The following is a 12,539-nucleotide window of genomic DNA, read 5'->3' on the forward strand; positions in this document are numbered from 1 at the left end:
GTGTTCCCTTATTTCATTTAAAGTCTCAGAGTTATATGGGGACAAGTTGCTATAGTGCTCCCATTTGTCCTAAAAACTAGAAACCCATGCAAACTTCCTAGTTTTAAGAATAGAAAATTAAAAAGCTGAAGACAGTTATTCCCAACCACAGGAAGTCAGTGAATTGCAAGTATATCCTGAGAATTTTACCTATTTCTAGCCCTTATTAACATTTAGTGAAGTAGGAGTACTGATCAGGTGCTTCCTTCCTACCAGAATGGTTAGCTGGTAGCACAGGCTCTCTGCCATCTGTAACAACTAGGGACCAATTTCGAACATGCTTTTGAAGTCAAGTTTCTTGTGGCAGCTGCATTTAAAGATTTTCTCACCTCAGCAGCTTGATCCACAATCACTAGGTTCTACTCAATCTCTAACTCTCAAAATTTCATAGTCTTTTGCTTTACCATCACTCATTGAAAATAGAAATTGTTTTAAGTGTATTGCTACCCATACCTGCCAATGTTCGTCCAAATCTTTGACTTGCTGCCTTAGTTCTTTGAGACCCGTCAGAGCTTCTGCTTCTCTTAATTTTACTGCAATCAGTTCTTCTTGTAGTCTAGCAACATTTTCCTCATCAGGGAGAGAGCTGTTCCTCTGCAAGAAGGACCATCCTCTTAAATACGCATTTGAATAAAACTGTGCTTAGTGAGACCCATGCCAAGAATACAGACATAGAATGATAACTCTTACTACTAAGCAAACAGTCTTAAGTACACATCCCTTGCAAAATAAAATCCCTCAAAAATCTAAGCTCCTGGATATAGCGAGTGTAAATAAATATATTCCAACTGCCAGCTACAGAAAAAAATTGACAAGGTAGTTTTAGGTATTCTGATTTCCAGATTTCCCCAGATGGTGCCATTACCAAAGCATTATTTACACTGTTTTTTTACACATTATAAAAGATATGGAGAGAAATCTGAAAGATTTTGAGCTACTTGATAAGAGTAAAGCAAATGGGGCACTGAAATTACACTTCTACAGTTATAACTTTCATTTAAAGGAAGAATAATAAATGGAAATTAGTTTTTTGCGAAGTAGGTCATCTGCCTTTGAAAAGGAGAAAAGATATCTTGCCAAAGGAACCATCCATTAATAAACAAAAACCAGTCAAGAAAAGGCCTTACAGATGAAAGCACATGGACATTTACAAAAACACATGAGGAAAAAGTAGAAAGACTAGAGAAAGCTAAACAGAAAACAGGGAAGCACATGACAGGAGTGACCTGAGGAAAGCAAAACAGTGCGAAAAGTATAATAATGGAAGTCTGAGAAAGAAACTGAGGGGAAGAAAAGGGACATAGTCTGCCTAACTACAATATCCCTACATCAAATCATTGGATACCAAATACTCAAAGTTGAACTGTGCTTCACCACTTTCTACTGTATTTCTCAGTAGTAATTTTCAGCAAAATCAAGTATTTTTGTAGATACATAATACTGATACATAAAACTGTTGCCAGGTTTTCTTGAGAGTTGAGAGTAAAGTACATTATTAACGGAACACAGCACAACAGCCGTTTATCAGCATCACTGTGTTTCAAATCATGGGCTCCGAGTATTGGCAAATACAGGAAGCGATAGGGTGCATTCCTGAATGTTTACATCGCTGTCAGTATGGCCACGCAAATCTTGGGTTACGGAGCAGAGTTCTCCCAGGTTACATGACACAGCACTAACAGCAGTAGAGAGCTGTATTTGTAGGCATTTGAGGGAGCCAACTTCAGTCCCTTTCTCATGTGCCCAAGTTCATTATGGACAGACTGAAATACTTCACATCTGAGTTTGCCCGGCACACTGGAATTTCCCCCACTGCTCCAGTTTTCCTTCACGTTTAAGCTTTCTGTACATGCCATCTTGAGGCTGATGAAGGTTAAGTAAAGACTCAGTCTTTTTGAGCTTTGAAAAATACCCAAGATCCTGAATTCTTACCAATGTTCAGTACAGTAAGAACAACCATACTACTAGCCTGTCAGACTCCCATCAAGCCCCTCAGCTAATTAAAAAAGTAAAATCTCGACTCCAGTGGGTTAATCTGATTAGCTAGTAAGTTCTGGCCACTTTCCTCAGTATACAGCTCTTCAAAGTTTCCACGAGGAAACAATTTCCAAAGCCAATACAACAGAACCTGAAAAGCATCCTCTATTTTAGGTGGGTTTTTTTCTTTCCTTTTTTTCCTATTTTATTTTGCAGCTAGGTTTTTCTTCAGAGAAAGGTAAATGTTTGACAGCTGGTTGGAGTGCAGCTAAAAGTCTAGCATCAGTAAGTTACAAGCTGGGACAGCACCCAAAAAGCAGTAGAGACTTTGATAATAAACAGTGGAGGTATTCTTTCCCCTGCCCATAACAGGACAAAGTGGGAGACACTTAAAAACTCAAGACCTGGGAATGGGAACATTGAACTCTTTCCTCCTCCCCTCCCAACCTATTTAGTTTCACTTCACCTCAATGCTCACCCCAAGCCTACTGCTCTTGTTGCAGGATATAATTTTGAAAAAATTGATGTTTACTGTAAAGACTCCACCAGAATCCAAGCTTCAGGAACAGGAGAAAAGTGATCTGTTCTTCACAAACCTTTCCTGGTGCAAACGGATCTTACTTTTCCTGCTATATTAACTTCAGGTTTGAAAAGCATCTTGCAATCATGAAAACAGAGAAGAGAAGATTCTAGAGCACAGTTACGGAAAGAATTACAGGAACCTGTAGTATTCTGTTTCTAGTGCTATTTTATATGGAAGGTCCTGGTTTGATTTACCTTTTCCATCTCTAGAACTTTATCTTGCATCTCCTTCAAGGCACAATGGGATTCTGCTTCACTCAGCCTGGCTTGGACCAGCTCTTTTTCCAGCTGTAGCACAAAGTCTTCACTGTATTGTGAACTGCATTTATGCTACAAAGTTTGCAGAAATATGTTTAGTATGAAGCACAGATGGTTTGAAAGGGGTTTTATACGCCAGATTTGGAGTGAAAAGTACATTCAAACGCTTAACATTAGGAATACGAGCTTAAGATCAACAGAATTGCTTACCTTATACAAGTCTACTAACGTGTCCCTCCAGACTGCTAACAACAAGAACCCTAATGCTACACCTCTCAAACAACTGCACCTCCACACAGCCAAATGCGTAAGACCAAACAGAGACCCCTATTAGTACTGATGAGCAACACCTCGCACTTTTCTCTCATTGTTACCCAAACCAAAAAATTCTCAAAGGATCTGTGATTATTTTGTGATATGCAGAAAAAGATACTTAGGGAAGACTAGCTAATTACAAGGTTAATACAAGCATCTCTCCTGATCCCCAGTCAAACTCTGATTCAGCAGAAGCCTTCCATAATCTTGGATTTAAAATAAAGCCATGTATGCTTCAATGCACAATCACTTTGGTTTGCCCCTTTTTCCCACTCCAACCCTTGGCTCTCGTTTGCTCACACTATACATATTCCTTCTGAGATTCTCTTCTAGGGCAAGCCCTGTGGATTTATGAGAAAATTCCAGGCACAAGTAGCAGTATAGCCCCTTCTAGACAGACAGCGTAGGCCCAAGCTACAAAGAAATGTGATTCTTTCCATACAGGACTTACTCCAAGACTATCCCCAGCCAGCTTTCCACAGCCAAACACATTCCCCCAGTAATAAAACAGCAGGTTCAGAGCTTAAGGTCACCCTTTCCAAACTTTGGGGGAAGGAAAAGAAAAAAAATCAAAACACCCAAACAAACCACAGTTCTGCTCAAATTAATTCACCATTAATTTATTTCTTGACTGTTGATTAGTTGGAATTAAAAGTGAGATCTATCCTTTCACTTGCTAAAGCACAATTTCATGAAACTGTATCTTCCAACAGATACATCCAACTGAAGTCGTACTGAGCATCTGTATTCAAGAGCCCCACTTAACTTTTTCCTCCAGTCAATAGTTACAAAATACATTTTATTTCTTGAGATTCACCACAGATTGTCAGACTTGCTTGACAGGCAATGCCATCATAAATCAGCATTTAAATTTCTGGTTTAGGGGGGGGAAAAAAAAGTGTCGAAATCCCCAAAGCATGCTTGCCTAGTTACTGTGTATGCATAGCTACCCTGAAAATTAAGTTTAAAGGGAAATAATTTAATACATCTTTAGTGCCATTAACTACATTGTGAAGAATAAATACTATACTTGGATTCATAGATGAAGTTTTATTCAATTGACAATGCAATTTTCGAATCCATAGAGTATTCATTATACTAAAGATACAACTATTTCTTACGTTATTTTATGTGTGCATCGAACAATTTCGTTTTCTGCATCTAAAAACAGTTGACAAAATTAACAGGAAAGTCTTCAGTTCCATATGCTTCTGGTTAGGGTATGACCAATCCCTGACCTTTAATGCACAAACCAAAGTCAAACAGGACAAAATAAGTATTTACAACACGTAACTACATGGTCAAGGAAATGGTTTTTCATTTATCTTTATACTTCTGCATGCCAACTAAGCCTTTCATCATGACTTACAGTACAATCCAAAATCTACACTAACTATCCTCAGTGGTACAATTTATTGTATTTCTTTTTTATATAGATATACGTCTACAGGGAGCTATAAGGGAAGGGATATATACAAAGCGTTAGAAGGCAAAGATAGCTCATGCCAGGCAGCCTTTAGTGTCACCGAGACTATCCATTTAAGTGCTCGCCCTACTTAACCGTGCAGCTGAACACACACGGAACGCTTAATGTACAAAGATCATAGTGTATTTAATTTTCCCTTATACAATACTAATTTAATTCATATTCTTCTCAACCCACATAGTGTCTTTGCCTCAGCAAGCAGTGGAGGTAGCCCTGATTGAGTGTAAGGAGAGGATGGGTGGGCAACGCCGATGCATTCCTACAATTCCTTTGCATGATACAGGAGCACGAGCAGCATACGTATGTAACAACACGCAGACGCACAGAATAGGCAACGGCTCGCTCTTATTCCCTGGCTGTTTGTACAGGTTCATCGGGTGATACACAGAGCAACTTAAATGGACTCTACACTTCTTGTTCCAGATTCTGCTTATGATACATATGGAACAAGAACAAATGTAGTGTGCTTTCCTCAGGTAAGAAGTCCTCTTGTACTTTCCAGGAAATTGAGAGAAAACAGCAGATTTGAAGAGCTGAATACATCCTGATTTTGCAACAATACGTAAGTGTACTCTAAATAGTTTTGGACTACAAAAATCTAACTGATGTTTGTCAAATAATAAATAACGGAGAGTGTAAGAAAACTTACTTATCCAGTTTCAGGCACAAGTCATCTTTAAATCTGTCTTTAGATTTCGCCTGCCTAAGGAACATGTTAGGAGTACTTACTATTTAGCCTCAACAAACTTTAAATCAGTCTTGATGGACTGGCAAAAAATACAGCCAAGATGAAAACAGATTTAAAAACCAATATTCACAAGTTCAAAGTTGTGATTTTTTGCTCCTTAAATAAACAACACACAATTTTAATAATTTAGTATATAAAGGTAACACAAGTTTATAGTCAAAACATTGTTTGAAAACTATTTTAAGACTCACTTTAGCAAAAAAACCTGCTTTTATATATTTGCCTTAAGCCCTAGAATTTGTGACATAAACCACAATGTGAATCCAGATTTCCAGGCACCAGCCAAACGTTTTGACCACAGTAACACTGTTTTTCTTGGCTGTGTTGAAAAGATGTCTGTAATATAAAGCACTAAAAATGTAGTTCTACAGCCATTTACTTCTGAAAGAAACAAGTCCCTGCTTGGCTTCACACAACTGGATTTATTTCCTCCCAACTCTTTTTAAAAGTCTCAGAAATAGTAAAAGTTCACAAAAAGAAGAAAAAAAACAAACCCACAATCATTCCTAATATTATTTTGGCTGATGACAGATTATTACATGTAACTACAGAATGCTTTTCCAGTACTCCATACTGAATGGCAACTAACAGATTGTTCAGCAGCTGCCCAGCTAACTTAGTTTACACATTCAAGCACTAACTGTAGTACTTTACTAAATACAGTATTTTTATCTTCTGCTTTTGGGTTGTCAAATCAGAACACAATATTAAAAAAAAAAAGCATATTGTAAAATAAAGTGAAGCCTTCCATAAGGTTGCAACACTCATTTACAAGCATATATTCCCTACATCAATTATTATGCTCTTAATTATTATCAGTCATTTTAGTATGAGTTCCTGAAAAGAAACTAGGCACTATGGAGTTGCTGTAACAATAACCAAATACATGGCTATGAATTACCTTGCAAAATGCATATGCTTCCATCTGAACGTTTAGTCAATTAAAATTCTATCTTCACATAATACACTTTAAGAGCCCTCTTAAAAACAAGATGTGAAGCAATTTCAGCTTGAACTGCCTCTCATTTCTTAGGTTCGATTTTCAAGCATTCAGACTGATGAACTGCATAATCATTGAAAATCAGAGTATCCCTGGGAAAGTGTGAGATTTGTGTTCCGGAGGTGTATTTAACTGGCAGAAATCATTAGATTATTCATTTTTATATATCCAGCAGAAGCTACCTTTTTCACTTAGAAACAAGAGGAGAAAAAGAACAGAGGGAAAAAAACCCCAACCCTTCAGCACATAATTATCAGGAGTATGTTAGAACAGGCTGATTACCCTCAGCCCTAACTCCTCAAATACCACCGGTCTTAGCATGCCTCAAAAGACGACCTTCTATATTCTGTTGAAGTCAGGCACAACTTTCTCTACGCAGTTCTTGATTTACTAGCAGTATGAGGAAGAAACCACCTTCCACTTGAACTTCTGGTTACCCACCACATCTAGAAGCCTTGGGCAAGTTCCTATTTTTAAAGATTAGACATGCCAAAGCAGCTTAGTGCCATTCACTTCAAAACCATTCACGCAGATGTTTAAGTAGCTGAAGCACTGAACTCCAAAAGCACTTCAGAATATTGTTAGCTTTACAATTATTTTTTCCGAGTTATCAATACAAAAAATTGTCCAGGTTATACACTGTTGTTAAAAACCTTACACTGACAGAGTTGCTGTCTTCTAAGATGTAAAAGTTCGCATCCAAAGTAAAATTAAGCGTGAAGTCTCCATCACAAACCCTACTACTTTCCACTTCCTTTTCCCCTTCCAAATGACCTTAAATATATTCAGAAGTACGTAGAATACATTTGATGACACTTAGTATGTGATTTATTGTATGATCATTAGTACTATTTTCAGGTCGTCTGGGAGAAGTACTGTAGCAGAACTTCCCTTCCTTTCACTAAGAAACAACAGTAAGAAGAACCTCTCTAAGTAGACTCAACACTTTATTATAAAGTCATTCTGGTTTAACTAAAAACTCCCTATAAATACTTCAGCACAGGAAAAATTAAAGTTGCATGTAATTTGGGCTTCTGGTGCTGGACTTCAGTCAAAAGAATACTCTTCTACCCATCTCTGTATTCAGCCTTACAAAGGAGTGCTGCAGTGCAGAATTTCTTCATACACACACACGTCCTGCAGGCCCTTTCGATACCTTTAAGCCATTCACTTGTGCTATCACATCTCATCGAACAGATAGAATAAACCCTAGATAATATTTAAATACAAACGCATAACCTTTTTACAAAGGATATGTTAGCCTTCTTAGAAATGCTACGGTTTAGATAATATTTTTGCTACCAACAAAACCAAACCCCCTACTCTTATTTCTCCTGCCTCACGATTTACAAGCTAAAGTGGGTTGTGTTTCATTTTCTTTTTTTTAAAATCCCATAGTGTTGTTCAGAAGAGGCAGCCACAAATATCCTTAGGCAGTTCTTTTCGTATATTCCTATTCAGAAATTCATACCCAAACTTCACGGTTTTTATCATGCTGAAACAGACAACTCAAGATTGGAAAAGATGTAGATTATAAAATACGTAGGATAGATGCTGTACGTTTAAAAAAGTACAGATAAACTATGCAGCCATTTGCAAGTTCACTGTGCAATCATTTTTGCTAATCATAAAACAAAACTGAAATAACTGGAGAAAAAAAATTAAAGCAAGTATCTGTAAGATGATACTGAAGAGGAGTATTGCCAAGAGCAAAGCTACTGGCAACAGGGAGCTGCAAAAAGATTTATTGGTGTACTCAAAGCAAAATGCCACAATTCAGAAGAAACTGATGGATTTCCACTAGGTGGTACCCTAAGTGCACACAGCTCTCTACATTTGTTGCTCCTATTTCCATGCTTGGAAACAGAGTTAGAAGCCTGTTCCATTACAAATCTTACTAATGCGGCAGAACCTAGGGAACTACTAATGGAAACCATTTTAACACTTTCACCACATTGTCTAAGTTAATTCAGACGGTCCTCAAAAGCACAGTACTATTCCTTACACCTCAAAATTAGTCAGCTACCAGGCACAAATCCCTCTATAACCACATGGATTTACAGCCTCAGTTCCACGTAGAGCCAGACTATTTCCTACAGTCGTGTTCACATTTCACAGTGGAGGAAAACAAGGCTGCAAGCATGCAGGGTAGGAAGTGTGCCTCTTAAATTAACTGCCCGTTCTTGCATTTTACTTACACTCCACTCCTGCAGTACCTGTCCAATCTTCTGCCCTCACAGCTCCAATCTAGCCAATTTTGCAATCCACAGCTGTCTCTAGTTTTGCTCAGAACCAGTTCCCATGCCTCACCAACCTGCCAGGCTCCCCCATCATTGCTCCTTATTAAGGTCCCCAGCATAATTAAAAACATTAGCTTTAAAAGTTGCGTTACCCATCAATTAACTAACAGATCAATACAGCATTTTAGTCTCTCAATAACTTTTAATTGAGTACAGGTAAGTAACATGGATGCCTCCAAAAACACATTCCAAAAGCATGTGTACTATTGTAATCAGACAGTAAACAGCTGGCTACCCAAGTCTGTAAACACTTCTCATTTTATTTCACTTGAAAGATTACAGTGTATCTAAAAACTTGGAAAGCATCGCTAGAACATCCCCATCTTCCCAATCATAATTTCTTCATGTTTTTTTCCCCTGAAGAAATAAATAAATAAAAAGCAGCATTACACATTACAGAATAACAGCTCATTAATAACTCCTTGCAACTATTCTAAAAGATGTACCTTTTTTTTTTTTACACTGAAATGCATTAAACTGATATAATAAACTACTTCTATAATGTTGTGTTTAAGTTATGATTTCTTTTCAGTCTAACAGCAAATCTCATCTCCACCTTCCAAGACAAGATACAAGTATTTCCAGAGCTTTGGTGGAAGATGCACAAAACAAGCAGCTATATCACCTGCAAGGGATCTGGTAAGCAGCTGCAGTACAGTGTGGTATTAAAGAGTTGTATTTCACACACCTGAAATGCCCAGGGCTTCAGACAGGCACTTGGATACCACCTACTTAAAACAACATGAGCATATTCACATCAACACTGCTAGTGCAGTTTATTCAGCAAGTGAAGACTGCTGAAACGGCTTCCCTCCCTCCCTCACACAAAGATACTGAGCACTCTGTAAGCGGCTTAGAGAAGGTACCTTCGGTCTCACAGTAATGCTCTGAAGTCTTGTGCATTCTACTACCTAAAACATGTAGTACATACACACACAGTACTACATACAGCTGCTGAAAGTCATTTTCCTGCTCTATCTGCACATAAACCCACACCTTTTAATAAAGTCCTGTAGTTCCAAACTCAGGGACAATACTCTTCTATTTTTGCAAGCCACAACTTTAAGCACGCTGGGCAGGGGGACCAACAAAAAACCCAAAAAACAGGTACACAGAAGAAATGTTAACATGGAAGATTCCAATTTAAATGAGAAGCTAGGTAAAAGCATTATGAATCAACTCTCAAATTTGAGTATTCAGAGTGACACAATTTGCAGTGGCTAGATTCTTAGCATTAAGAGCTACCAAAGGTTTTGTGTGTGGTTTTTTTGCTAGTATTTCTTTGGTGGTGGTGGGTTTTTGGCTTGTTGTGTTTTGTCATGCTGTTTTTTTTTTTAAACTAATAACTTATATCTATGCGGGGTTATGAATCTCATCTATCAGTAAGAACAGACCAAAAATATCACTTCTTGTGTAATTTTAAGAATGCAAATCACAATGAACAAGCATTTACAAGGACAGCACGGAGACCATGTCATGATGAGGAAAAATAAACACAAGTGAGTGAAGAAGATGAGATGATGTGCTGCCAGGCTCCTTACCCATTGCTGCTGCTGTTGGAGCTCCCTGATGGTATTCTCAGCTTGCTCCAGTTTAGTAATGGCCTCATCACTCTGCTGTTTGATGGTGGCCAGCTCCCGTTTTATGAGGTAGTTTTCCTCAGCCTCCTGGGCCCTTGTCACTTGTCCCTTAGGACATAATTTATTTTTTTAAGCAATTGAGGACAAATCCAAGACTGCCTTTGTGATGCTTAGCTGCTTATTTCATCACACTGATTTTGCAAACAGCATAAAGTACAATTGGTAGAAATTTTAGGACAAGGTAGTACTAAACAGCTGCTTTAGTACTTTATTAGGAACTTCAGCATCCGTCGAGCAAGCCCAATTGCGTACTTGCATTCAATAAAATTCTTTTCATGCAGTATTACTCAGTTTTACATGCACAGATTTAAGTTTGCAATATTCAATTTCAGTGTTAATACAATGTCATTGAATCCATTTGTCATAGGAACTTATACCAAAAAAATTACATTAGGTTAGGAAAAAATATTATAACGTGCAGGTATTGGGTTTACATATTTTTAGTAAACAAAATTAAACAAGTTTCTAGCAAGAGATTAGCTCTATATTTATTCCAAATCAGCAAGGCAGGGATAGCGTACAGCATGCAAATATGCATGCATTAAAGCAGTTTGGGGTTTTTTGAGAGTAGGAAGAGAGTCATACAGTAAAAGACTATACCTGTATCAATCTATCTGCCAAGGAAGCACTTTCCTACAAAGGAAAAATTCAGATAGGAATAAGGAAAAGAAAAACCAAAAAACAAAGGGGTGATAATAGTGACAAAAAAGACAAGAGCTGAGAGAAAGAAAATGCCCAAATTCTACCCATTTTCTGTACGTACTCTTTTTGCAAAATTAAGAGCTCTTCGTGTAAATTAAGGCAACTCAGCCTGAAAGTCCCAGGAAGCAGCCTTTTCTGCAACAGATTTAACACAGTCCACCTTTGGTACACGAAGGTCTCAAAGCCAGATTTCTGTAGCACTTACAATTCACCTACAGGAGACTGGCATCTGAATGGCTCGCTTCCCTAATTAACAAAAGCTACTGATACATTATCTGATACGATCTAGTAGATAGATGCAAGATGTGGTCTATGCTCCAGCCACATCATGAAAGGAAGGCATAATTTGAGCACAAAGGAAACTCCGCTAAGCACGGAGGCATTCATGCAGAACTAAAGCCTCCAAAAAGATGAAGCAGGAAAGTTAAATGGTGCAAACTGACATACACAAGTAGAAAGTTTCAACTATGACAGCTAATATTTTGTTTTACTGAACTCTTGTGGGAACTCAGTTGAGCAGTTCATGGATTCTCTTTCCTTGCCGAAGTTTTGCAAGAAATTTTTGTTTATGCACACTGACAAGCACTACATTCCCCCTCGACAAGTTGCACATTTAATTCACTTCTGCTCTACCACCCTTGAAAGCATTCAATTTTTGCAGATTCTACAACAGAGAACACATCCATTCGCAGACCATCTTTGTCCTTGGAACTTTTATTAAAATTCAAGTTCAAACTGGTTGATAAGAGCTATTACTTAGAAGTTAAGGTAAGATGTTTGCCATTAAGGTACACTAAGGAAGTCACAACTAAATCATATAGGTTAGGATGAGGAAAAAAGATTTTAAAACAAAAATAAGTTTCCAACAGAAGAACTGAATGTGTTTGTTCACACTTTATGATCTGTTTTTCAGATGCTGTGATGATAGTGATCTGCAGAAATTCTTACGAATAGATCATATTTTCCCATTTTGAAACGTTCCAATTCCAGTCAGAATGGGATACTCTGAAAGTGAATTGTGAAATTTTAAGTACAGAATTTGCAAAAACAAGTTGCTAGCATCTGGCAGTTCATCATGGACTTCCTCATAAAAAAAAAAGAATCTGATTTCAAACATCTGCAAGTTAAGTATAAAACACAGATATTTACTATTATAAATTTGCCAAGAGCATAGAAGTGATTCACTGCAGCTTCAAACTTCTTAAAGTCTGCTCTTTTCAATTAATTTCATCAGCACTTCAATGTTAGAAACAAAGATGTTTATAAAATTGTATTTTTGGTCACAGCTTTCACGATATGTCCTCATTATGTGCATATTTCCAAACTGAATTCAGAAATCAATTAATTAGAATTTGACATATGACTGGTGTTCTATGAAACTGTAATGGATTTAGCATCTGAAGTGTGACATCTTTCAATTACGTCACTCTCAATTGAATCTTTACCATTTTCTTCCCTGTGAAACATGAACAACTGTTGGCAACTCGCAAGA

At 37.6% G+C, this 12,539-nt stretch overlaps 1 protein-coding gene across 4 annotated transcripts in view; it reads right to left on the reverse strand.

Annotated features, from left to right (window-relative positions):
* Positions 1–12,539, reverse strand: part of EVI5 (ecotropic viral integration site 5) — an 84,326-nt gene that overhangs the window by 43,106 nt on the left and 28,681 nt on the right. For 2 of the 4 annotated variants that reach the window (XM_075710300.1, XM_075710301.1), the window contains 2 exons: positions 2,794–2,928; positions 493–633 (listed from right to left, as the gene is read on the reverse strand). In XM_075710300.1, coding sequence (XP_075566415.1) covers positions 493–633; positions 2,794–2,928 — 276 coding nt within the window. Of the gene's footprint in view, positions 1–492; positions 634–2,793; positions 2,929–10,246; positions 10,394–10,945; positions 10,979–12,539 lie in introns of all 4 variants that reach the window. The other 2 variants (XM_075710299.1, XM_075710298.1) reach the window with 2 other exon arrangements.

This window comes from Pelecanus crispus, chromosome 5 (assembly GCF_030463565.1).
Source record: "Pelecanus crispus isolate bPelCri1 chromosome 5, bPelCri1.pri, whole genome shotgun sequence".
NCBI classification, from domain to species: Eukaryota; Metazoa; Chordata; class Aves; order Pelecaniformes; family Pelecanidae; genus Pelecanus; species Pelecanus crispus.